We start from the raw sequence: 26,091 nt of genomic DNA, 5'->3' as shown, positions 1-26,091 counted from the left end.
CCCTTACTTACCTTTTAAGTCTCAGCTAAAACCTTAATTCTGTAGGGAAGCATGATCTGTCTCCAGGCTTCAGGTTAGGTCTCCCTGTCATATATTCCTACCACACCTATAGATCCCTATCCCATTACACTGTGCACTTACAATTTTATAAGTATTTACAATAATTTGGTATTTATATTCTGGCTGATCCAGGCAGGGAACATGTCTATTTTGTTCACCATTTTATCCCTGGTAGGTGCTCAAAAACTGTCTGTTGACTAACTGATTATTCAATCAGTTACAGTATGCTTGAAAAGAAATACATAAGGGGGCCGGGCATGTGGCTCATGCCTGTAAGCCCAACACTTTGGTAGGCCGAGGCAGGCAGATCACCTTAGGTCAGGAGTTCAAGACCAGCCTGACCAACATAGTGAAACTCTGTTTCTACTAAAAATACAAAATTGGTCAGGCATGGTGGCACATGCCTGTAATCTCAGCTACTCGGGAGGCTGAGGCAGGAGAATCGCTTGAACTCAAGAGGCGAAGGTGGCAGTGAGCCGAGGTCACACCATTGCACTCCAGCCTGGACAAGAGCAAAACTCCATCTCAAAAGAAAAGAAAAAAAGAGCCAGGCACAGTGGCTCATGCCTGTAATCTCAGCACTTGGGGAGGCTGAGGCAGGCGGATCACCTGAGGTTGGGAGTTCGAGACCAGCCTGACCAACACAGAGAAACCCTGTCTCTACTAAAAACACAAAATTAGCTGGGTGTGGCGGTGCATGCCTGTAATCCCAGCTACTAGGGAGGCTGAGGCAGGAGAACTGCTTGAACCCAGGAGACAGAGGTTGTAGTGAGCCGAGATTCAGCCATCGCACTCCAGTCTGGGCAACAAGAGCCGAAACTCTGGCTCAAAAAAAAAAAAGAAATACACAAGGTATAGAAAACTAGATTATCTTAATTAGCCATAAAAGGAACACTGTAGGCCGGGCACGGTGGCTCACGCCTGTAATCCCAGCACTTTGGGAGGCTGAGGTGGGCAGATCACAAGGTCAGGACATAGAGACCATCCTGGCTAACATGGTGAAACCCCATCTCTACTAAAAAAATACAAAAAATTAGCCGGGCGTGGTGGCAGGCACCTGTAGTCCCAGCTACTCAGGAGGCTGAGGCAGGAGAATGGTGTGAACCTGAGAGGCGGAACTTGCAGTAAGCCGAGATCACATCACTGCACTCCAGCCTGGATGACAGAGCGAGACTCCATCTCAAAAAAAAAAAAAAAAAACAACAACAACAAAAAAGGAAAATTGTATAAAAATCTGAACTCACCAAAACAAACTACACCAAACTTGCTGTTCCTAAAACATCCCACAGTATGATTATTTTCTGAACTATACATACAATAATTTTTAGGTTAGTCTAAAATGTCAGAATTCTGATGATCTTCAAATATCAGCCATAATGGATATGAACTCAATTATGACAAAATCATGCAGAGCAAAAAACCACAGAGTATTTCCAGTGCATGTCTCCTGTAAATATTTTTTTGCCAAGATAATTATAAATTATTACATAGTATTTATTACCCAGCTTTCCAAACCATTTACTGAAAAAGCTTATGAATTTTTTAGAAATGTTTTTGCTGAATGCACCCCTGCTATTTAGACAATATGCATGACCAAGGAGATTTAAGTAGTTAATTAACAAGCAATCTATGAAATCATTATATTCAGAAGCATTGTGCACTTCCTAATTACAAGTCACTGTTAGGGACAAAATAATTAATATTGATAATACTCATACAGCATTTACTGTGGATCAGCCACAGTTCTAAGTTTTCTAGGAATTAACTAACCGAAGGTTCTTAATAACTCTGGAACTTATTCCCATTTTACAGAGAAGAAACTGAGGCACAAAGAGCTAAAGATTTTGTCCAAAATCACAGTGCTGATAAGTGGCAGAGCCAAGATTCAAATCCAGATGATCTGGCTTCAGTCATATATCATACTGCTTCTCTAAATAACAAGAAAAGTTATAGTAGAATAATAATAAAAAGGAATCAGTACAGAATCTACACAAAAATACTGAAACAAAAGAGGAAGAAAGGAATTAGTGCAGGAAGGGGAAAGGGTGAAGCATGGCAGATGAAGACCATACAACAGAAAAAATTCCCTCACAGAACTGACAAAGACCATTAACAAAGGTCCTTCCAGTCCCACCCACCCCCGAATGGCTCTGTAAAATGAGAGCTAGGGGCAGAGACTAAAGGCAAATCTCAGAGGAAAACAGCAAAATGTTTAAAATAAAATAAAATTATAATAGCACTCCGAAAAAAGTGAAGAAAGAAAAATAACGCCATCACAAAAATGAAAGTCTTCAATGGGACAGAAGAAAGTAGACATTGCTGAAAATACAGTAAGAGCCATGAAAGCCAAGAATGGTTAAAAAAAAAAAAAAAAAAAATGAGCAAGACAATGAAAAAAGAATAAAAAGTTAAAAAGATTTCCAAAACAGCCCAGTGGCTCATTCCTATAATCTCAACACTTCAGGAGGCCAGTGGGGGAGAACTGTTTGAGCCCAGGAGTTCAAGACCAGCCTGGGCAACATGGTGAAACCCTGTCTTTACAAAACAATTTTTCAAAAATTAGCCAGGTGTGGTGGCACATGCTTGTAGTCCCAGCTACTCAGGAGGCTGAGGTCAGCTTTAGCCCAAGAGTTCAAGGCTGCAGTGAGCCATGATGGCATCACTGTACTCCAGCCTGAAAGACAAAGCCAGATCCTGTCTCAAGAATAAATAAATAAAATAAAAAATTAAAATTAAAATATTTTCGGGGGGCAAGGTGGCTCACGCCTATAATCCCAGCACTTTGGGAGGCCAAGGCAGGTGGATCATGAGGTCAGGAGTTCAAGACCAGCCTGGCCGACATAGTGAAACCCCGTCTCTACTAAAAATACAAAAATTAGCCAGGCGTGGGGGCGCGTGCCTGTAGTCCCAGCTACTAAGGAGGCTGAGGCAGGAGAATCACTTGAACCTGGAAGGCGGAGATTGCAGTGAGCTGAGATTGTGCCACTGCACAACAGCTTGGGCGACAGAGCAACACTTTGTCTCAAAAAAAAAAAAAAAAGGTTTTCAAAACAAACCCAAAAAATCAAGCAAAAACATGTAGCAATGGAAATCATAGGAGGTCGACCACAAACGTAACTGGTGTCTGAAAGAGGGAACCAAGCAAATGGAACAGAAAGAGATCCAAAAATAAATAATTAGAGGGAATGGGGCTGAGGGCAAGCTCGCCCAAAGATACAGCTTCCAAGCTTCTCCAAACCACAATAGCCAAGGTGGCAAGGATAACCTGAAGATCTCAAAAGGAAATAAAAAAGGGACAGGTATGCTGAGATCCCAATTATCCACTGTGCCAGTCACAGACTTATTTCGCCTCTCGACTCCAAATTCATCCTTTTTGACTACCCTGCAAAGTTAATTTGGGCCCTTGAAATATTTTTCTTTTGCCAGCTGGAGTGAAGTCAAGCATTGTCAGTAGAGGGTGCTTGTGAAACATTGCAGAAAGAAAAGGGTTTGGCTCCCAGCTCCCAGTGTGCTCTGCTCAGCAGGCCCCAGCAACATCCATGGCTTTCCAGGGTCCCACAGTCAGCAACCTTCCCCAGGAGCCCTCTTGGGCAGTTTTGTAGTAGAGTACCTCAGCTGAGACACCTAACTGTAAACAGCTTTCCTTAGCACCCTAGAGGGCAGATTTCTGGCAAATTCTGCCACGCAGCATCAGTCACTTCTCTGCCATCCAGTGAGACACTACACCAAGTCTGGATCTCAGCCGGGGGTGGTAGTGGCAGTAGAGGAGGAAAAGGGCTCCTTGTCCGGTGCTGTATCTCAGCCCAGGGTGGTGGTTGCTCCTTATATCTGCTATTTCTATATTCTTTAGAGCTCTCCTTATCTCTTTTTCACAGCTTTATTGAGATATCCTTCACATACTACACAATTCACCCAAAGTGTACAATTCAGTGGCTTTTAGTATATTCAGAGTTCACAAAGTTGTGTGAACATCATAATTTTATAATTTTCTCATTACCCTAAAAAAGGTACCCTGTACCCCTTAGCTGTCACTGCCTTTCCCCAAAATCCCCTATTCTCCCAGCCCTAATCTACTTTCTATCTCTATGGGTTTGCCTATTCTGGACATTTCAAAATGGAATCATACAATATATGGTCCTTTTTGATTGGCTTCCTTCAATTAGCATAATGCTTTTTTTCCATATAGGCATAGAGAACCAATGCAGAGCACAAGGTTTTCAAGGTTCAAGCATATTGTAGTGTGTATCAGTACTTCATTTCTTTCTTTCTTTTTTTTTTTTTTTTTAAGAGACAGGGTCTTGCTCTGTTGTACAGGCTAGAGTGCAGTGGTACGATCATGACACACTGCAGCCTCCAACTATGCGGCTCAAGTGATCCTCCTACCTCAGCCTCCCAAATAGCTGACACTACAGTCATGTACTACCACGCCTGGCTAATTTTTTACTTTTGTAGACACAGGGGTCTCACCATGTTTCCCAGGCTGGTCTTGAGCTCCTGGCCTCAAGCGATCCTCCTGCTTCAGCCTCCCAAAGTGCTAGAATTATAGGCATGAGCCACTATGCCTGGCCCAGTACTTCATTGCTTTTTATTGCTGAATACTATTTCATCCTAGGAATATACCATATTTTATTTATCCATTCATCAGCTGGCAAGACATTTGGGTTGTTTCTACTTTTTGGCTGGATAATGCTGCTATGAACCTTCATGTACACATTTTTGTATGGACATACTCTTGGGCATATACCTAAGAGTGGAACTGGGTATGTAACTAGAGCCGCGGTTTGAATATGTCCCCCAAAAAAGCGTATGTTGGAAACTTAATCCCCAGTACAACAGTGCTGGGAGGTGCAGCCTAATGAGATGTATTTAGGTCATGAGGGCTCCACCCTCATGAACGGATTAATGCCAATCATCAAAGGGCTTGAGGCGGTGAGTTCAGTCTCTTTCTCCCTCTCCCTCACTCTCTCTTGCCCTTCCAGGTCCTGCCATGAGATGATACAGCAAGGAGGCCCTCACCAGATGCCAGCCCCTTGATCTTGGACTACCCAGCCTCCGAAACTGTAAGAAATAAATCTGTTTTTTATAAATTACCTAGTCTCAGCTACTGTTATAGTAACACAAAATGGACTAGGACACCTAGAATGAAATCTCCTGGTTGCATGGTAATTCTACGTTTAACTGCTTGAAGAAATGACAGCGTGTTCCCCAAAGTGGCCATACATTTTACATTCCCACCAGCAGAGCACTCCAATTTCTCCACATTGCCAGCTCTAACACTTACTCTCTTTTTCTTTACGAGACAGGGTCTCACTTTTTGGCCCAAGTTGGAGTGCAGCGGTATGACCTTGGCGTAGTGCAGCTGCAACCTCCTGGGCTCAAGCAATCTTCCTGCCTCAGCTTCCTGAGTAGCTGGGACTACATGCCCGGCTAATGATCCTATTTTTTGTAAAGATGGGGTCTCACTGTGTTGCACAGGATGGTCTCTAACTCCTGGGCTCAAGTAATCCTCCCACCTCAAATCCCAAAGTGGTGGGATTATAGGTGTGAGCCATCGCTTATTCTTTTTTTTTTTTTGAGACAGAGTCTTGTTCTGTCACGCAGGCTGGAATGCAGTGGCATGATCTCAGCTCACTGAAATCTCCACCTCTCGGTTTCAAGTGATTCTCCTGCCTCACCCTCCAGAGTAGCTGGGAGTACAGGCACCCACCACCACACCTGGCTAATTTTTGTATTTTTAGTAGAGACGGGGTTTTGCCATGTTGGCCAGGCTGGTCTCGAACTCCTGACCTCAAGCAATCTGCCCACCTCAGCCTCCCAAGCCACTGCTTATTCTTTTTTTTTTTTTTTTTTTGAGACAGAGTCTCACTCTTTGTTGCCCAGGCTGGAGGGCAATGGCATGGTCTCGGGTCACTGCAACCTCAGCCTCCCAGGTTCAAGCAATTCTCGGGCCTCAGCCTCCCGTGTAGCTAGGATTACAGACACCTGCCACCACACCTGGCTGATTTGTTTTTGTATTTTAGTAGAGACGGGATTTCACCATGTTGCCCAGGCTGGTCTCGAATTCCCGAGCTCAGGCAATCTGTCCATCTCAGCCTCCTTCCAAAGTGCTAGGATTACAAGCATAAGCCACCATACCTGGCCCCAAACCACTGCTTATTCTTATCTGCTGTTTTGATTCCAGCCACCATAGAGTGTGAGGTAGCATCTCATGGTAGTTTTGATCTGCACTCCCCTGAAAGCTGATGATGCTAACTATCTTTCTATGTGCTTATTTCTTTACTTCTTATTAGCCAATCTTGCATTACTCCAATTCTCTGTAATAGTTGAGTAATCCTTATATTAAACCTTATCTAGTCAAGTTACCATGTGATTTATCTTTTAATTGGATCCAGACTCCTGCAAGATGAGTAGTCAGTGACTTCCTGCGTAGAAATCAGATGATCTACAACGGTTTTAAAAATAGAGAACAGAAGAGTAAAGCTGAAAAATACTTTGTCACTGGCCAGATACTCCCTTTAGAAGTAGGTAAGAGGCCTGGTGTGGTGGCTTATGCCTGTAATCCCAACACTTTGGGAGGCCGAGGCAAGCAGAACACCTGATGTCAGGGGGTGGAGACCAGCCTGGACAACATGGTGAAACACTGTCTCTACTAAAAATACAAAAATTAACGAGGCGTGGTGGTGGGCCCCTGTAATCCCAGCTACTTGGGAGGCTGAGGCAGGAGAATCATGTGAACCTGGGAGGTGGAGGTTGCAGTGAGCCAAGATCACCCCATTGCACTCCAGCCTAGGTGTTCAAGGCAGAGGTTGCAGTGAACCAAGACTGCACCAATGCACTCCAGCCTGGGTGATGAGTGAGATGCCATCCTAAAAAAAAAAAAAAAAAAAGTTGTAGCAGAAGGATAAAAACATGTATGGGAACTTTAAAAACCTTTAACTCAAGCAGTGGCTTTTTCCTATTGAAGGAAGGATAAGGGAAAAACACATTAGGAAGCCTTTCAGTAAAAATGTAATGTCCTCTTTCTTTAAAAAATAAAAAAAAAAACTCAAGCAAGATGGCATATTAGGATTTAATGATAGCTGGACGCGGTGGCTCACGCCTGTAATCCCAGCACTTCAGGAGGCCGAGGTGGGCGGATCACGAGTTCGGGAGAAGGAGACCATCCTGGCTGACATGGTGAAACTCCATCTCTACTAAAAATACAAAAAATTAGCCAAGTGTGGTGATGGGCGCCTGTACTCCCAGCTACTCGGGAGGCTGAGGCAGGAGAATGGCGTGAACCCGGCGGCGGGGAGCCTGCAGTTAGCCGAGACTGCGCCACTGCACTCCAGCCTGGGTGACAGAGCGAGACTCCGTCTCAAAAAAAAGAAAAAATTTAACGATAGGGCCAGGCACGGTGGCTCATGCCTCTAATCCCAACACTTTGGGAGGCCAAGGTGGGTGGATCACCCGAGGTGCAGAGTCCAAGACCAGCCTGGAGTTTCAGCCAACATGGAGAAACCCCGTCTCTACTAAAAGCACAAAAATTAATCGGGCGTGGTGGCACATGCCTGTAACCCCAGCTACTCGGGAAGCTGAGGCAGGAGAATCGCTTGAACCCGGGAGGTGGAGGTTGCAGTAAGCCAAGGTCGTGCCATTGCACTCCAGCCTGGGCAACAAGAGGGAAACTCCGTCTCATTAAAAAAAAAAAAAAAAAAAAAAAGATTTAATGATGATATAATTATTTGTTCTGTTCTTGTATGTGTAAAATACATCATCAGAAAATATAGGCCGGGCACGGTGGCTGACGCCTGTAATCCCAACACTTTGGGAGGCTAAAATGGGTGTATTATTTGAGTTCAGGAGTTTGAGACCAGCCTGGGCAACACGGCAAAACCCTATCTCTACAAAAAAATACAAAAGAAAAAAAAAATTACCAGGGCATGGTGATGTGCACCTGTAATCCCAGCTACTCAGGAGGCTAAGACTTGAGCCCAGGAGGTCAAGGCTGCAGTAGCCATAATTGCATCCCTGCACTCCAGCCTAAGCAATAGAGCAAGGCCCCATCTCAAAAAAAAAAAAAAAAAAAAAGAAAAGAAAAGAAAAAGAAAACATAAACGTTACCTTTCCTTGCTATTATTTCTGAAACTTTACATGTTTTAGGCCTATGCAGTAGTTCCATATTGTTTATCTCCTCATATATTTTTTTAGAAAGGAAAGACATATTTTAGAAAAACTATGCTGGACTGTTGCAAAGTAAATAGAACTACGCCAGCAGCTATGCCATCTTAACAGTCCCAGCAAAAGCCATTATTACACACCTGAGTAAAGCAGTGGGCACACAGGGAGTGGTGCCTGCCCTCAAGGAGCAGAGTGATGCATGCAGTTATGGTATAAACAAGGAACAGATGTTATGAGATTATGGCAATTAATAACTGTCTGGGAGGCTCAGGAAAAGCTTCAGAGGTGTTGCCTGAATTAAACTGACTCTGGGAAGCTGAAGCAGAAGGGCAGGAGAGGGATTATAAGCCATGCTAAGGAGCCTGAAATTTATCCCATTGGCAATGGGGAATCACGTACATAGAGATATGACATAAATCTGTTTTAGAAAGGCTGCTTGTGTAGCAATATGGAGAACAGACTGGAGAAGGCTAAGCACAGAGCAAGAAGAGGCCATTATAACAGCCCAGGTCATTTGCCCTCAGAGGGGATGTACACCTTGAAGGGCACTCAACGTGATTCAGCAGGGTATTGGAAGAAAAATACTACAACTCCTATTTATAAACTTCTCTGGTATTTAATTTCATGGACACTGGCCTCCTAAGTCCCTGAGTCAGATGTCTGTGGCACATGAGGTTCAGGAAGACTCCTCAGGAAGTGTGAAAATTCCACAGCGTGGAGCGTGTGGTACTGCCACTCACTCATTCACGTCCTAATGTAGAACGGTTCATGCAGTACAGATGACATCAATATGATTACTTTCGTAAAAATTGGATGTTAAAAAGATTTTTTTATGGAACACTTCATAAATTTGTGTGTCATCCTAATCTTCTCTTTATCGTTCCAATTTTAGTTTATGTGCTGCCAAAGCAAGCCCGTAATAGGATATTTTAAATAGGATCATAACTAAACTTGACAATGAGACAGTGAGAAACTCTGAAACGTGCACCATGAAGAAGTTTTCCAGTTATCATCTGTTTTAGAACTTTAAGAGCAGTTACGTATTTTTCTTCTACAAAAATGTTGCTGTTCTCAGTTTGGTGACCTTTCCTGGGATGGCAAATATAAGTAGCATGGCACCTAGCAGATACTCCAAATAGACAAACAGCTGCCCTTCCAAGATAAACATCTATTTCGGTTGATGCAAAATTGTGGTTTCTGCCATTAATATTATCAAAGGCTAGAAACTAGCTGTTTTTTAAAGAAAACTGTTGAGTGCATTTTGAAAATAGACGTTTTTAATGTTTCCATCCTTACGTTGTTACCAAAAGAATATAAAAGTCACACAAAAACTCTTATCTATATACCAGCAGTTCTCAAAGTGTAGTCCAAGGACCCTCAAGGGTCCCCAAGACCCTTTCAGGGGGTCCACGAGTTCAGAACTATTTTCACAATAATTCTAAGACCTTATTTGCCTTGTTCACTCTCGTTCTCTTATGAGCGTCCAGCAGTTTTCTAGAGGTTACATAACATGATGAGGTGACCACGATTATTCTCCCAGTTAACAGTATGCGTGCTTGTGGGTTACTGTGATTTTTGAGACAGGGTCTCACTCTGTCACCCATGCTGAAGTGTACTGCCATGATCACAGCTCAGTGCAGCCTCAACCTCCTAGGCTCAGGCAATCCTGCTGTCAGCCTCCCTAGTAACTGGGACTACAGGGATGTGCCACCATGCTTGGCTAATTTTTTAATTTTCTGAAGAGATGTAGTCTCACTATGTTACCCAGGCTGAACTTTTTTTTTTTTTTTTTTAGACAGAGTCTCACTTCGTCCCCCAGGCTGGAGTGCAGTGGCATGATCTCGGCTCACTGCAACCTCTGCCTCCCAGGCTCAGGCAATCTTCCCACCTCAGCCTCCCAAGTAGGGGGTACCAGAGGAGTGTGCGACCACGCCTGGCTAACTTTTTTGTATTTTTGGTAGAGATGGGGTTTCACCATGTTGCCCAGGCTGGTCTCAAACTCCTGAGCTCAAGCGATCCCCCCACTTCGGCCTCCCAAAGTGCTGGGATTATAGGCGTGAGCCACCGCACCCAGCCAAGAACATTTTTTATCATTTTTTTTGTACTCAGTGATTTTTAAAACATTAAATATCAACAGACAATACTCACAAAGATGAAAGTTATTTGGGAATACTCAATAATTTTTAAACTTTAAGGGAATCCTGAGACTAAAGAGTCTGAGAACCACCGCTACATACTTTAAATCCTCAGTAATAGAATTTCCTGACTTAACATATTCCAAACAAAAGGGTTCAGTGTTAAAAATACATGAACATGCCACCTTTCAGTTACTTTGCAAGAAAAACTGACATCAAGGAAGAGTAAATTTATGATATATAGACAAATAATAGGCCAAGGCAGTAGATGACATTTCATCAGAGTAACATAAATTAAGTCCTACAGGAGTTCAGAGAGGAGGAACTCATGTCAAGCCAGGATGATCAGATAAAGAATCTAATGGAGAATAAATACGAACTAAACTTCCATTATCATCTTTAAAAAAATCATCAGAAGATGACTGAGGAGGAGCAAAATTTCAGGGGGAAGAAAAGTCAACAATGACAGGCCAAGGAGAAGTGTGTATGTTTTAGCAACCCCATCTGGTGAGGTTTTTTTTTTTTTTTTTTTTGAGACAGAGTCTCGCTCTGTCGCCCAGGCTGGAGTGCAGTAGCCCGATCTCAGCCCACTGCAAGCTCCACCTCCCGGGTTCACACCATTCTCCTTTCTCAGCCTCTTGAGTAGCTGGGACTACAAGCGCCCGCCACCACACCCAGCTAATTTTTTGTATTTTTAGTAGAGACGGGGTTTTACCGTGTTAGCCAGGATGGTCTCAATCTCCTGACCTCATGATCCGCCTGCCTCGGCCTCCCAAAGTGCTGGGATTACAGGCATGAGCCACAGCGCCCGGCCTACTTTTTGTATTTTCAATAGAGACGAGGTTTCAACACATTGGCCAGGCTGGCCCCGAACTCCTAACCTCAGGTGATCTGCCCGCCTCAGCCTCCCAAAGTGCTGGGATCACAGGTATGAGCTACTGCACCCAGGCCGTATGGTATTCTTATCAACTGTCTCTTTTTGATCTCAAAGTAATTCCCTTATGCCTAACACTCCCAGCCCGGCATCATCAATCACTTAAAATGCATATCCTTGTTAGTATAATGGTGAGAAAAAGAATAAAATAAATGCATAAATAAAACCACAACGTGGCGGGGCGTGGTGGCTCACGCGTGTAAACCCAGCACTTCGGTAGGCAGAGCCAGGCAGATTGCTTAAGCCTAAGAGCTCGAGACCAGTGTGGGCAATATGGTGAAACCACATCTCTACAAAAAATACAAAAAATTAGCTGGGTGTGGTGGTGCGTGCGTGCCTGTGGTACCAGCTATTTGAGAGGCTGAGGTGGGAGGATCACCTGAGCCTGGGAGGTTGAGGCTGCACTGAGTCATGATCATATCATGCCAGTGCACTCCAGCCTGGGTGATAGGGTGAGGCCTTGTCTCAAAAAACAAACAAACAAAAAAAAAATCCCACAATGTTGGCATCTTTTTTTTTTTTTTGAGACGGAGTCTCGCTCTGTCGCCAGGCTAGAGTGCAGCGGCGCGATCTCAGCTCACTGCAAGCTCCGCCTCCCAGGTTCGCGCCATTCTCCTGCCTCAGCCTCCCGAGTAGCTGGAACTACAGGCGACTGCCACCACGCCCGGCTAATTTTTTTGTATTTTTAGTAGAGATGGGGTTTCACCTTGTTAGCCAGGATGGTCTCAATCTCCTGACCTCGTGATCTGCCCGCCTCGGCCTCCCAAACTGCTGGGATTACAGGCTTGAGCCACCGCTCCCGGCCAATGTTGGCATCTTTAGGCAGTGAGATTTAAGACTAGTGATCACCTACCATGAACCAGGTAATATACTAAAGATTAGAAATATTACAGCTGTTGTTTTTATTGTTAAACTATTGTTTGTATATATCTATTAATAGCACAAGACCAGGCTTTTTATATCTATTCCCTCCAATCCTCAGAGCAACCTCGCAAGGTAGGAACCTTTGTGCTCATTTTCCAAATTTGAAAACCAAGAAGACATGAGATTCTGAAGCCTATCCAAGGTGACACAATAGAAACTGGTGAGGCTATTACTGAAATCCTGGTCTGCTGCTCATCTAGCCCTAGGAAGTACACAGACATGCCCCTCACATATTGCAGCAGCCTAACCAGCCTTCCGTTCAGTCTCACCTCATTCTAACCTCTCATCCTGCATATTTTATGACTCTTGTGTAGTAGGCATGGTACTATGGCTGCAAACCTCAGAACTCCCCACGTGAGGGAAATAGCTATTCACTATTCTGCCTCTTCCACACAGTGATGTTCCTGAAAGGCGAAGCTGATCAAGTCTCTATCTTCGAATCCTTCAGTGGCACCTAATCACCTTCAGGATACAGCTCTAATTCCAGAACTCACAAAGACCTTCACATCTATTCTTGACCGATTTCTGCAGCCTCATTTCCCACACACTCCCCAAACAGGCTCCGTACTCCTGCCACACCAGTGTCTTTAGGATGTAGCCACATTCTTTGCTTCTAGGCCACGGCACACATTGTTGCCTGTGTGAAAAGCTTTTTAAACCCATATCCACCTAGCTAGTAACTACTGATTTTTCAAGATGTAGGTCAGATGTGAACTTCCTTAGAAAACCACTACTCATATTCCCCATGATATCAGGTGCGCTTTTAGAAGATCCCACAAGACCCTCAACCACAGACCTTGTTATAATGTATTCTAACTGCATCTGGTTATAATGTATTCTTTACTTGCTTCTGGTGCTACTAGACTGGAGGCTCTCTGAGGCCAGGGACATGTCCTTCATACCTATCAAGCCACCACCTAGCACAGAGCCTGGCAGAGCTCATGTTCAGTACGCATTTGTGGAATGATGAGAGTACCTGGTCTAGGAGAGACAGAAATGTATACAATCACATAAAATAATAAAAATGTGAAAATAAGATACAGTAGGGATGCTGTCCAAGGGAGAAAAAAGGTGTGGAAATCCAGGGGAACCCTTCTACCTGTATCTCTGAGGGTTCCTTACCTGATTTCTCAAGTTTCTTCTAATCTTGCTGCAGCTAGTTAGAAGCACTCTGATCATGAGTGCTTACTTTGAACCACGTGCTCTGCAAAGCATTTTACATGAACTGACTTGTTTCTCACCACTGCCCAATGCATTTCACTGATGAGGAAACTGAGGCTCAAAAATAAGATTCCTGCTTAATGTCAGACAACTATTAATAGTGGAAGACCCAAGATCTGAACCCAAATCTTCTGTCTCCTGAACCAGGGCTCCAACCGGTACTGTTTCTACTGTCTGTCAAAAGTTTTCACCTCCTCCCCAAATACCAAGTTGCATAGGTTCAATTAAACCAGTAAGGTTAAATTAAGATTTGGTTTTTTTTCTTTTTTTTTTTCAGATGGAGTCTCGCTCTATCGCCCAGGCTTGGAGTGCAGTGGCGCAATCTCGGCTCACTGCAAGCTCCACCTCCCAGGTTCACGCCATTCTCCTGCCTCAGCCTCCTGAGCAGCTGGGACTACAGGCGCCCGCCACCACATCCGGCTAATTGTTTTGTATTTTTAGTAGAGACGGGGTTTCACCGTGTTAGCCAGGATGGTCTTGATCTCCTGACCTTGTGATCCACCCGCCTTGGCCTCCCAAAGTGCTGGGATTACAGGCGTGAGCCACTGCACCTGGCCTAAACTAAGATTATTTTTTAATTTTCACCATTTGAGTGAAAATGCACCTAAAATTATTACACATTTCCCGATTTCTTATAAATTGAATACCTTGAATATAATTTAACTTTTATTTTTTGCTACCTCAGAACCACTGCTGTATTTGTTACTAAGAATGCTGTAACACAGTAAGTTTCGTAAAAGACATTCTTCAGGAATGACTGTTATAACCGGGATGTAACAGACTGCCCTTGTATCAACACCCTTGGCCTGTGAGCACTTACAAGTGCTTGTAAGAGTTTTGACTCTGAATCTACCACTACCCCATGCCTAGTTAGAGCTATCATTTCTTGCTACTGTCAATGTTTGCCTCTAGCAGCCCATCTGATGTGCTACCTCTAATCTTACAATGGGCTGTGATACCATAGACGAGGTAGCAGTCATTAGTGCTATGCACCAAATATTTCTGGCTCTTTGCTTCCCAGACATATGCTAACACTGAAATTCTCTAACCTTCTTTAAAGTTAGGCATGGCTGTGACTTGCTTTGGCTAATGAAAATGTGAATGAAAGTGACATATGCCATAGTGGGACAGAAACTTGAAAAGCCAGTATCCACTTGACTACTATCTTTTCATTTAATCAAAATGGTCATGGCAGTACCATATTAAGATGGAGTTTCTATCAGCCTCAGTCCCTGAGTGACTGTGAAGAGTTTCCTGTACACTCATGCTGGACACATCACATGAATGAGAAGTCAAGTTTTGTTCTGTTACGCCACTGAAGTCTTGAGGTTTTTGTTAGTGCAACCTAATCCAAGGTATCTATATCAATACAGATCTCTCAGTAAGGGATTCTCTCACATAAACAACTTTATTTATAGATTTTAATGACAAACATTTTGTTTGGATAAAGAATTATCTTTGCCTCCATCCTGGTTCAAAGCTATTTTCAATATAAAATATATTTGCCAAGTACCTACTATGTACAAAGTTGGATGATGAAGAGGACAGTCTATGTCTTGAAATAGCTTCAGTCTTATATTGTGGGTAGAAGCAGGATTTAAGGCAGTTATCGCAAAAAGGCAGACTCTAATGTTATGGTGGTTTAAACTTTAAACTTAAAGAGGACAGACATCTCATCCAGATGGGAAGAGAAGTACAGACAAGCTTCACAAAGGAAGTTCTGTATCAAATGGCCCTGAAACACACATAAGAACAATTAGGGTCAAGGAGACTACTTAAGATAGAAAAAGCCAACATGAGCAAAGATACAGAGCACAAACAGCAAAACACAAAGAGCAAATAGTTCCACTGACCTGGAAAATATGAGAATGGCAAGAAATCAGTTTGCCCATATTGCCCATGCCAGGCTGGTCTGTGCCTAACCCAACAGATAATGGGGAGCCATTCAAAGTCCTGGCTGGAGAAGTGACAAACTTGGAAGTGATGGCAGTACAGATAATAGAGGGGAGGAAGGAAAAAAATGTTAGGGGGTTTCTGTGGTAATTCACAGGAATGGTCCAATGGCCCCAAATCAGTGTGATGACAGTAGGAGTGAAAAGCAGCAGATGCCAGACTGAGTACGGAGGCTCACGCCTATAATCCCAGCACTTTGGGAGGCCAAGGTGGGCAGATCACTTGAGATCTGGAGAATTACTTTAACCCGGGTGGTGGAGGTTGGAGTGAGCTAAGATGGGGCCACTGCACTCCAGCCTGGGCGACAGAGGGAGGCTCTGACTCAAAAACAGAAGCAGATGCCAGAAACAGTGTGGAAGTAGGGTCAACAAGAGCTGGCACCCAACCAAAAACACAGGGGAGAAAAAAAGAAGAAAAATAAGAATAAATTTAAGGTACAGCTTCTGGGTTGAGAGAACTGTTATTCCAAGTAGCTGAGGTGAATCAGAAAAGCGACAATGGGCTAGGTGTGGTGGTTCACGCCTATATTCCCAGCACTTTGGGAGGCTGAGGTGGAGGATTTCTTTTTTTTTCTTTTTGACTGAGTTTCACTCTTGTTGCCCAGGCTGAAGAGCAGTGGCGCGATCTCAGCTCACTGCAACCTCCCAGGTTCAAGCGATTCTCCTGCCTCAGCCTCCCGAGCAGCTGGGATTACAGGCGCCTGCCACCACCCCTGGATAATTTTTTGTATTTTTTTTTAGTAGAGACGGGATTTCATCATGTTGGCCAGGCTGGTCTTGAACTCAAGGTGGGAGGATTTCTTGAGCCCAGGAGTTCAAGACCAGCCTGGGTAACATGGCAAGACCCTGTCTCCACAAAAAAAAAATTTTTTTTTTTTTTTAATTCGCCAGGTCACCTGCCTGTGGTCCCAGCTACTTGGGAGGCTGAGGCGGGAGGATCGCCTGAGTCCAGGAAGTCAAAGCTGCAGAGAGCCATGTTCACTGCACTCCAGCCTAAGGGACAGAGGGAGACCCTGTCTCAAAAAAAAAAGAAAAAGTGACAATGGTAAGTAAAGTGTTACCATATTCCTGATAGTTAGCTCCAGCTTCCTTGGAAATAAATTCTATTACTTGTTTACTCTTTGCACCATACAGGACAAAGGTACCTCTTGGATTAATGCCATCAACCCACCTTTTGTGCAACCTCATATCCTGCTTTTTCTGCTAAGAAACTCCCTGCAACCACCCATGAGCATCTCAGGTTCCCCTGCACCTTTGCCATCCTCACTTTCTCATCTGCTCACTTCTTCTTCTTCATCCAGCCAGGCCTACCCACTCTTCATGACCCAATTCAAGCCTCAGCTTCCCTGTGAAACCTTCCTCAAACACACTGATTTCTCCTTTTCCCGGTTTCTCATAGTACCTACCATCTTGGAATTCTAGAGACCATATCATAGTTATCACTGTCATGTGTGTGCTTTATTCTCTCAACTATATTATAGGCCCATTAGAACAAGTTTCTTATCTTAAATGGTTTTGAGTTTCCCCTCAGTCAATGCCTTGCATAAAACATATACTCAAGAGGCGTTCCATTGATTGATACAAAGTCTGTTAGTCTCTAAGAACATGAATGCCTTGTTTCATCATTTTTTATTTTTATTAAGCCATGGTTAGACAGACATGTGAAATGAAGAGATTCACCACTTAGTATCTCAAAATATTCTTAAGAATTTCTAATCATAGGAGGAGCTGCTATTGCCTTAAGAGATTATTTGAAAATATCATTTGGTAATAAATTTCTGCGCCAGCTTCCTTTTAATCCTCTGCTGACTTGAAAGTACACCAAACATTTCAGTGATCATCTCTACAAGATAATTCTGACTTAGAAACAACCTAATTTGTCATGGGGACTATCTTACTTTTAGTAACCTAGTAAGAGTTTTTTCCTACCTTCATGTCCAGCTATCTATAATTCACAGTACATCCACTGAAAAGTTTTGAGTATTTTACTTTCTGAGGTAATAGCTGCCTTCACTGGTCCCCCATTCAATTAATTACATTCAGTTATAAGATTTCACTCCTTCCTCATACGTGAAGGAAACATAAACAAAGATGAGGCTTACTGAGGAATCATAAAAAGGGACATTGTTGTAAAAAGGAATCCAAAATGTTCATGGGACACTCTCTTAACCAAATCTGCTCTTCTCTCTAAGATATATTCTCTTGCAAGCAAAAGCACCGAGGAGACAACGGGGGAAAGTGCCAGAAGGAAAGGAAGCAAGAGAGGCGTACTTTGCTGATCAAACTGACCCCGGTTCTGGCCCCCCCCTAGAGCAGTAAGCAATGACAACGACTACCCATACGCTGCCGATTCCCGCTCAGGCGCTCCCTGGACTTTTCTTTCCTCTTCCCACAGCAGGGCCCGAATGATGGTGTCGGGGCTCTGCGCCAAGGTGCGCAGCGCTGCGGGGTCCCGCACAGAGATGACCTCAGACCTCCTGGCCCGCGTCCGGGCGGCCTTTCCCACAGGCTCGGCGGCCCCCACCCAGGCGAGGTCATCCAGATACCGGGCCCCCAGCCCGAAGGACGACTGGGCCGTGCCCCGACCCCTCCTTCCCGGGCACTAGCGCGCGGGCTCCGCGCCCCGCCCAGCCCGGGAACCGCGGCCGGCGGGGGAGGGGCGGGGCGGCGCGGCTACCGTTATTCGCGGTCAGCCATCGCGCCCCGAAGCGCACTGGGCAGGCCCTTACCACAGCGGAGAGGGAGGCAGGGGGAAGGTGGCGCCCAGCCCGACGCGGGGCAGGAAGGCGGAGGCGGCGGCGGAGGCGGCGGCGACAGCCGCGGGGGACCCCGGCGGGCGCCCACGACGCGGTGGGCTGCATGGGCGCCGCCATAGTGGGGACGCAGCGGCGGGCGGAGCGCGCGGCCGCGACCCGGTCGGGAGCCTGCGACCAATGGGCACGCGGAAGCCGGGCGGAGCGAGGGCCTGGCCAATGAGGAGCTGCGCTGCCTCGAGCAGGCCAATAGACGCAGGAGCCGCGGATTTGCCGGCCCGCCCACCCCGCCTACCACGGGACCAGAGCTGCGGCAAGTGCGGGGTCAGAGCTTCGCGCTGCTGGAGCGCCCCAGCCTGCAGGTTCGGCGCGGGTCTCTCTCCCGGGCACGTTGAGCCGTCTAGAGGAACCCTCTTCCCCCGGCTTCACGGCCCAGAGGACGCACGGCTCTCTCCCCTCGAGAGCCTGTTTCGTCGCCTGCGCGGGGAACGCAAAGTGCTGGGGTAGTCACCGCCACTTCACACCGAGGAACATCTCATCTCGCCCTCCAGGTCGTGAGCGCACCCAGTCCGCTCACTGAGGCCGAAAGCTTCAGACCTCCGTGGGCCCTGGTGGGTAAGGGGGCACGGAGATGAGCGTTAAGAGACTCGTAGAACATTTTTAGTCCGGGCATGGCACAGGGCCTCCAAGCCCCACGTAACCTTTGCAGCCCTCCCTCCCCACTTTTTCATTCCTGCGGCTGAGCCCTGGTGTTATCCGCCTGGGGCGGGGTTTAAAACTGTATTCAACAAAGCTGGGGTGGTCTTTAAACTGCAACCTTGGATCCAAAGGCCCTACCTTACTGAGGGAAGGCAGTTTGCCCTACAAAAAGGCTTCTGGGAGGAGCTGCCTAAGGCAGGAAGGGACTGGCAGACCAGGAGGTGCCGCTTTTGACTGGGGCCAGTTCTCGAGGTCGACCCGACTGCATAGGCAGCCAGTAGGGGGGAGAATAGACCGGTCTGTGTGATTTGGATCACCTGAGTTGCGGTTTCTTAAGAGTTATTACGTTGACCAAAATAAAAAGTGGTTTCTGGAAAACTGGTCAGCTGTTGAGTAAAAACTGCTGGGATTAAACCCAGCGCCCACCGCTGGAGGGAGTGGGGTCATCGAGAAAGGTAGGGACCCTGTGTAAAAAGGCTGGTGAAGTGTTCCCCTCTTCCAAAGATGGATGGATTAGTGAACTGGGCTCTCTCACCAATCCTTTAAGGCCTGGTTCTGCCCAGCCTCCCTTGCTACATCCCCTGGGAATCCTCAAGTGGGGGGGGGGGGGGGGGGGGAAAGGCCAACTTCCCTCTCTGGGCCCCAGGAGGGAGCTGACATAAAAAAAGATCACCTCCTGCACCTTTCTTCACAATGAGATACCAATTAGCAACCACCTCTCACCCGCAGGGGCACAAGGAAGCATCCAGAGTAGCTGAGCTGACCCAAGCCTCTCCCGCACCTGGACAGGGCCATGCCTCAGGAAGTGCCTGGCTGTTCAAGGGCCAGCCGGTGCAGCTCCGGGGCGCCCAAGTCCTGCACCTTTTCATTGCCCCCCTCCCTGTTCTATGGTTCCCCATCCTTGTCCAGTTTGACCTCAGGGACCCACCAGCCAAAGGAGATTGCATCTTCCCCCAGGGAAGCTTCTCACCAACTAGACAGCTCGGAGAGCAATCTGAGGATCCCACTGGAGGTTGGGTCCCTTGCTTTTCAAGCACCTAAAACGCAGCCCGTTCTTCACACTGGTTCCACAATGTGTATATAACACAGATACTGGCATGAACTTAGGCCAGCTTAACGAAGATGTATCAAATGGGGCAGCAGTGAGAGACACTCTGTTGAGAGGACTCATTGGTCTGGTGCTTCCTGTTACCTCATCCTGCCTGTCTCTAAGGCAGAGCAAGCACAACAAAGAGGTGCTCAGAGCCAGAAGTGTCCCTGTTCCCATGACCCACCATACTTGGCCTAATACAGAGCTTGACAGGCAAAGGACCCACTCTCTGGAATTTCCTAGGGACTGCCTTACTGATTTGTCTTCAAATACACAGCCCTGCTCCAGAGCCTATGACTAGATACACCCCCAGCCTGACGTGGACCACTTGGGCTCCTTGGGGCAGACAGCCAATCCTCTGCTCAACACATTTTATTGCTAAGGACAAGGTGATGCACCAGTTTTCAAAATAATTTGGTTTATAGTGTTCATACGTAACAAAAAAGGGGAAGTATTATAAATCTGATTCTTGTATACACAGGGTATTGGTGTGAAGCCCTCCAACCCTGGGCCCAGGCAAACAAATTCTCGAGGAGCAAAAACCTGTTTAACCCCTTCAGTATTGCCCTCTAGTCCCACCCCCACCCCAAAATCAGCTCCCTCCCACCCACAGTGGGCCTCCAATGGCCCCAGTTTTTTCATCCTAACTCTATAGTAAGCCCCTGCATGATTGCAATTTTCTGTTGACAGAATCACCCACCAGGCTCTGCCTGCTTCCATCATTAAAATCCCCGCTTCAGGGTAATCCCCACCCACACCCTCTAATACTTTGCCACAGGGGCTCTGCACCTAGAGTGTTGTGGGCACGCACCCATGTTATCCCCATGTTCTCCTTCAGGGGAAGACAAAGAGGTGGCATCAGCTCCTTAGCATCTCAATACTGCAGCTCTGCCAGCACTGTCTTGAGGCTGTTCCAGGCCTGGACAGATGCCACACCCATCTCCAGCCAACCCCCAGGAGCCCTTACTCAGCTCAGCTGAGGGCAGAATTTCACATTTTGTTTGCCCTGCATAGGCAAGGAAGAAAGTAAAGGCCAGGGGCTGGCAGAAGCTGGTCCAGACCAAACATACATACACACACACACACACGCGCGCGCACACATACACACACACATACACACATATAAATACAAAAGTAGGGGTTGGGGCAAGTACCAGCACCTCAGCCTAGTAGGTGCAGGTGATAGTTATGAAGCTAAGTCCTAGGCCAGGAACAGGGCAGCCAGTCCAGCCAGCACAGTTGACCCCTCTATGGACTGGGGCCAGTGCAGCCACAGCATTCCAGTGCTCAGCCCCGTAGCTGGCAGATCAGCGACTGCTGCCACGTGCCCAGAAACGGCTCGTCCTTTCGCTACAGCGGAATGCAATGAGGGTGGGTGGGAGGATGATGGGTCGGTTATTTCATTCCTTTTCTTTTTACAACTTCACTTTCAGCGACTTCAGAGTTCCATGTCTGCTGTGCTGTGGAACCCAGAGTGCTCTTGCCTGGATGGCTGGGAATTCCTTGGACCCTGGAAGCACCTACTCCATGATGGCCCGGTATAGTGCAGGCTCAATATAATCTTCCCGGTATCTTGAGTTGATAACTCGTTGCCGTTTCTTTTCTTGTTTAACCTCTTTCTCTGTGAAAATCTCATTGAAGCGCATGTCTGAGGCTACTGACTATAGAAGAATAAGCAAGCCAAATGTCAGCTACCCTAAGAAAAATACAAAGGGATGCATCCTTGCCTTGTTCCCTCCCTCCAAGACAGGAACTGGGGACACACAGAAAATACTCACCAGTCTAGATTTGACTCTCTTGGGAAGCTCTTCATCCAGTGTGTATACATCATCTCTCTTAACCACAAGCTGTGAGCCATCCTCAAACTCCACCTACCAAGGAAACAAAGGCCTTTTGGCTAGGATATCCCTGACTCTTTCCCTGGTTCCCATGCACAGTGGCAGTCTCCTACAGTCAAAGGAAGGAGTTAGCACACTAAAATAAGGACTACCTTACTTCACATTTGGCAGACTGGACACAGGACAGACCCCTAGCTCTGAAAGGGTTACCAGCCTATTAGCTCTCCTAAGAGCAAAGACTTGCCTCTGGCCCAACAGGAAGCACAGAATTAATCAAGCACCCCCCACTCCCTAGAAAGGTAGAACCTATGGATACCTGGTACATTTGGATAGGGTGGGAGGCCACAAACTTGGCTCCATAGACTTGGCCATCTGTCCATCTCACTTGGACCACTTCCCCTTCAGCAGGAGGACCCAACTGGAGACAGTCCTGGCTCTGAGGAAACAGGAAGGAAGGAGGGTGAAAGGAAGGTCCACCTGCACACAAAGGTAACTGTCCTCTACTCAGGGAAGAGTGAACCAGGACAAAGTAACTGTTTTAGAGAGCAAGGCAGCTCTCTGGGCTGAAAAATGTTAAAGACCTTGCTAAGTCAAAGTCTGCCCCTATCTCTGCCCTCTCCTGCTTCTAGGTGACCAAAAAAAAAAAAAAAAATCAAGCTATAATAAACTTAGTAAACACAGGAGTTAAGTGCCAGAATCAAGAGTCCTTCTTAAATTCCCTCAACTGTTCCCCTGAGGGTTCTCCAGGGCTCTGCCATGAAAAAATACCAGAACCATACTCAACTATAAGAAATGTTTTTTTCTTGGCCAGGCATGGTGGCTCATGCCTGTAATCCCAGCACTTTGGGAGGCTGAGGCAGGCAGATAACGAATTCAGGAGATATAGACCATCCTGGCTAACATGGTGAAACTCTGTCTATACTAAAAACACAAAAAATTAGTCAGGCGTGGTGGCAGGCACCTGTAGTCCCAGCTACTCGGGAGGCTGAGGCAGGAGAATGGCATGAACCCAGGAGGTGGAGCTTGCAGTGAGCCGAGATTGCGCCACTGCACTCCAGCCTGGGCGACAGAGCGAGACTCCGAGATGGAGTCTCCTGGGTTCTAGCAATCCTCCTGCCTCGGCCTCCCAAGTAGCTGGGACAACAGGCACATGCCACCATGCCCGGCTAATTTTTGTATTTTTAGTAGAGACGGGGCTTCACCATCTTGGCCAGCCTGGTCTCGAACTGCCTGCCTCAGCTTGCCAAAGTGGTGGGATTACAGGCATAAGCCACTGTGCCCAACCAAGAAATATGTTCTTAACAAGAAAGATGAGAAAGGATCACCTACCATGGGACCTGACAAAGTACTTCAGAACTTTTATTCCTTCCAGAAGCAGGTAAGTACCCCAAGTCCTCATCGTATTCCCAGCATAGGGCTTGGTATATGGGGGGGAGGTTAACACACAAGCATATTGGCTGAATGAAAGGTCTGATGGGTATACCTGAGAGAAGGTCCTTAGGGACATGGCTTAAAAAATAAAAATCAGAGAGGGGCAGGGCAGTGAGTCTAAAAGGATGTGGATGCTCACAACTGCTCTTACAATCACGCTACCATTCATTTATTGAGTGGAAACAGTTCCCTACTTATTTATTGAATAGGTAATCAGTAAATACATTTTGTATCAATCTAACACTTAGGCATAAACTACAGCCTCCTACACCCAATATCTGAGGTGTTCTAAGATTTAACTACTCAAATGTTTGATATTTGATAAATTGCTTAAGTTCTCTGCAATTCAGTTCCACCTCCTATAACAGCACTTCTGAAAATGTGGTCTGTGAACCTCTGAGGGGTTCCTGAGACACTGTCAGGGAGCAAGTGAGACATGACTATTTTTATAATATTAAACTATTAGCCTTTGTCACTGTGTTGTCATTTACCTAGGATAGGTACAAATGCTGGCACCTGAGTGCACATCAAGGCACTGACCCCAAGCTCTACTAGTTGTTATTGCATTTTTCACCACTGTACACTCATAATTTAGGAGAAAAGAGCAAAAACTCGATTGCATGTAACAATATCCCTTGATGAAGCAGTAAAAATTATTAATTTTGTTAAATCTGAATCATTGAGTACATGTGTTAAGTCCTCATAAAACACTTCTGGTTGTCTCAAAGAAATATATCTGTGTTGTTTGAGTTGTGAATTACACTAGCTGCTTTGTTCATGGAATACCAGTTTTATTTGAAAAAAATTACTGGGCCGGGCACGGTGGCTCATGCCTGTAATCCCTCACTTTGGGAGGCAGAGGTAGGAGGATCGCATCAGCCCAGGAGTTCAAGACCAGCCTGGACAACACAGGGGAGATCCCATCTCTACAAAACATAAAAAATTAGCCAGGTATGGTGGCACGCGCCTATAATCCCAGCTACTCAGAAGGCTGAGGATTGCTTGAGCCCAGGAGGATGAGGCTGCAGTGAGCCATGATTACGCCACTGCACTCCAGCAGTGATGCTGTGCAACAGAGCGGTACCCTGTCTTTAAAACACTCTATGAAATAAAATTTTAAAAAAGAAAAAAAGTGACTGACAAACTGTGGCTTTTCAGACTTAGGTATGTGGCAGACATCTTCTTGAAAACGAATTAAGTGAACGCCTGTCATATCAAGGAAAACAAGAGTCGGTATCTGTTGCCAATAATAAAATTCAGGCTTTCAAGCAAATATTAGCATTTCAGAGAAGTGGCATTCACAACTGTGAGCTTGAAGCTTCCCAAAATTCCAAGTTTTTATATTATTATTAGTGATACTAACAAATGTAATTTTTAAAATATTTATGGCTGGGCACGGTGGCTCACGCCTGTAATCCCAGCACTTTGGGAGGCCGAGGCAGGCAGATCATGAGGTCAAGAGATTGAGTCCAGCCTAGACAACATGGTGAAACCCCATCTCTACTAAAAATACAAAAATTAGTTGGGCGTGGTGGCGCACATCTGTAGTCCCAGCTTGGGAGGCTAAGGCAGGAGAATCACTTGAACCCAGGTGGTGGAGGTTGCAGTGAGCCAAGATTGCACCACTGCACTCCAGCCTGGCGACAGAGCGAGACTCTGTCTGGAAAAAAAAAAAAAAAAATTATAATAATATTTAACAACATTTAGAGGCTATCCATAGGCCAGTGCACCAATATTTTCTAAATGATCAATGTATGATGTTATAAAAGGATGCATGGGTGAAAGATCAATTCAGAAGAGACCAATGGGTTTTAGTGTTAACAGTATGAAACATTCACTGACCTTTCAGATTCCACACTGCAACTAACTTAAGAACCTACCAGAAGCAGTGGCTCACACCTGTAATCCCAGCACTTTGGGAGGTTGAGGCAAGAGAATCGCTTGAGCCCAGGAGTTTGAGACTACCCTGGGCAAGATGGCAAGACCCCATTTCTACAAATAGCCAGGCATGCCTGTAGTCCCAGCTACTCGGGAAGTGCTTGGTCAACAAAGCAAGACATCATCTCTTAAAAAAACAAACAAAAAAAAAAGTTGTTACTTCCATTGAGTTTTGGTGGATGTCAGAGAATAATAATCATAATTACCCAAAAGACTGTTAAAATACCTCCCTTGACTGGGTGTGGTGGCTCACAGATGTAATCCCAGCACTTTGGGAGTCCGAGGTAGGCAGATTGCTTGAGCCCAGGAGTTTTGAGACCAGCCTGGGCAACAAGGCAAAACCCTATCTCTATAAAAAATTAAAAAATTAGCTGGGCACCAGTGACAGGCGCCTACAGTCCCAGCTACTTGGGAGGCTGAGGCAGCAGAATCACTTGAGCCGGGTATGCGGAGGCTGCAGTGAGTTGAGATTGCTGCATTGCACTCCAATGTGGGTGATGGGAGTGAAACCCTATCTTAAAAAACAAAAACAAAAAAAACTTCTCCTTTTTCCAATTACTTATCTGTGCAAAGCTGAATTTTCTTCCTATACTTTAACCTAAACAGTGTATCACAATAGATTGAATCAAGAAGTGACATTAAGGTCAGGCGCGGTGGCTCACGCCTGTAATCCCAGAACTTTGGGAGGCCAAGGCAGGAGGATCACGAGGTCAGGAGATCGAGACCATCCTGGCTAACATGGTGAAACCCCATCTCTACTAAAAATACAAAAAATTAGCTGGGCACGGTGGCGGGTGCCTGTAGTCCCAGCTACTCAGGAGGCTGAGGCAGGAGAATGGCGTGAACCCAGGAGGTAGAGCTTGCAGTGAGCCAAGATCGCGCCACTGTACTCCAGCCTAGGCAACAGAGTGAGACTCCGTCTCAAAAAAAAAAAAAAGTGACTTTAGAAAAGTTAT

At 45.9% G+C, this 26,091-nt stretch overlaps 2 protein-coding genes, 1 long non-coding RNA gene and 1 pseudogene across 20 annotated transcripts in view; 1 reads left to right on the top strand and 3 right to left on the bottom strand.

Moving 5' to 3' along the window:
- Positions 1-18,449, bottom strand: part of ST3GAL3 (ST3 beta-galactoside alpha-2,3-sialyltransferase 3) — a 230,305-nt gene extending 211,856 nt beyond the window's left edge. For 9 of the 15 annotated variants that reach the window (XM_003891739.4, XM_003891726.5, XM_021940610.2 and 6 more), the window contains exon 1: positions 18,116-18,449. The gene's annotated coding sequence lies outside the window, so the exon portion shown is untranslated. Of the gene's footprint in view, positions 1-17,722; positions 17,989-18,115 lie in introns of those variants that run through there. The other 6 variants (XM_003891728.4, XM_009206851.4, XM_021940574.2 and 3 more) reach the window with 5 other exon arrangements.
- On the bottom strand, positions 9,039-9,132 carry LOC116272083 (annotated as a pseudogene).
- A 37-nt stretch (positions 18,450-18,486) lies between the features above and the next one.
- On the top strand, positions 18,487-21,505 carry LOC103884354. Its single transcript, XR_646916.4, has 2 exons — positions 18,487-18,750; positions 21,362-21,505. It is a non-coding gene; the product is annotated as an uncharacterized LOC103884354 (long non-coding RNA).
- The window catches only part of KDM4A (lysine demethylase 4A), a 57,708-nt gene continuing 51,902 nt past the window's right edge, over positions 20,286-26,091 (bottom strand). For 2 of the 4 annotated variants that reach the window (XM_003891748.4, XM_017960750.3), the window contains 3 exons: positions 22,083-22,202; positions 21,707-21,799; positions 20,286-21,589 (listed from right to left, as the gene is read on the bottom strand). In XM_003891748.4, the coding sequence (XP_003891797.1) occupies positions 21,449-21,589; positions 21,707-21,799; positions 22,083-22,202 (354 nt within the window). In that variant the 3' untranslated portion in view covers positions 20,286-21,448. Of the gene's footprint in view, positions 21,625-21,706; positions 21,800-22,082; positions 22,203-26,091 lie in introns of all 4 variants that reach the window. The other 2 variants (XM_009206812.3, XM_009206817.3) reach the window with 2 other exon arrangements.

Source organism: Papio anubis, chromosome 1 (assembly GCF_008728515.1).
Source record: "Papio anubis isolate 15944 chromosome 1, Panubis1.0, whole genome shotgun sequence".
Lineage (NCBI taxonomy): Eukaryota > Metazoa > Chordata > Mammalia > Primates > Cercopithecidae > Papio > Papio anubis.
This window is presented reverse-complemented; position numbering and strand designations above follow the sequence as displayed.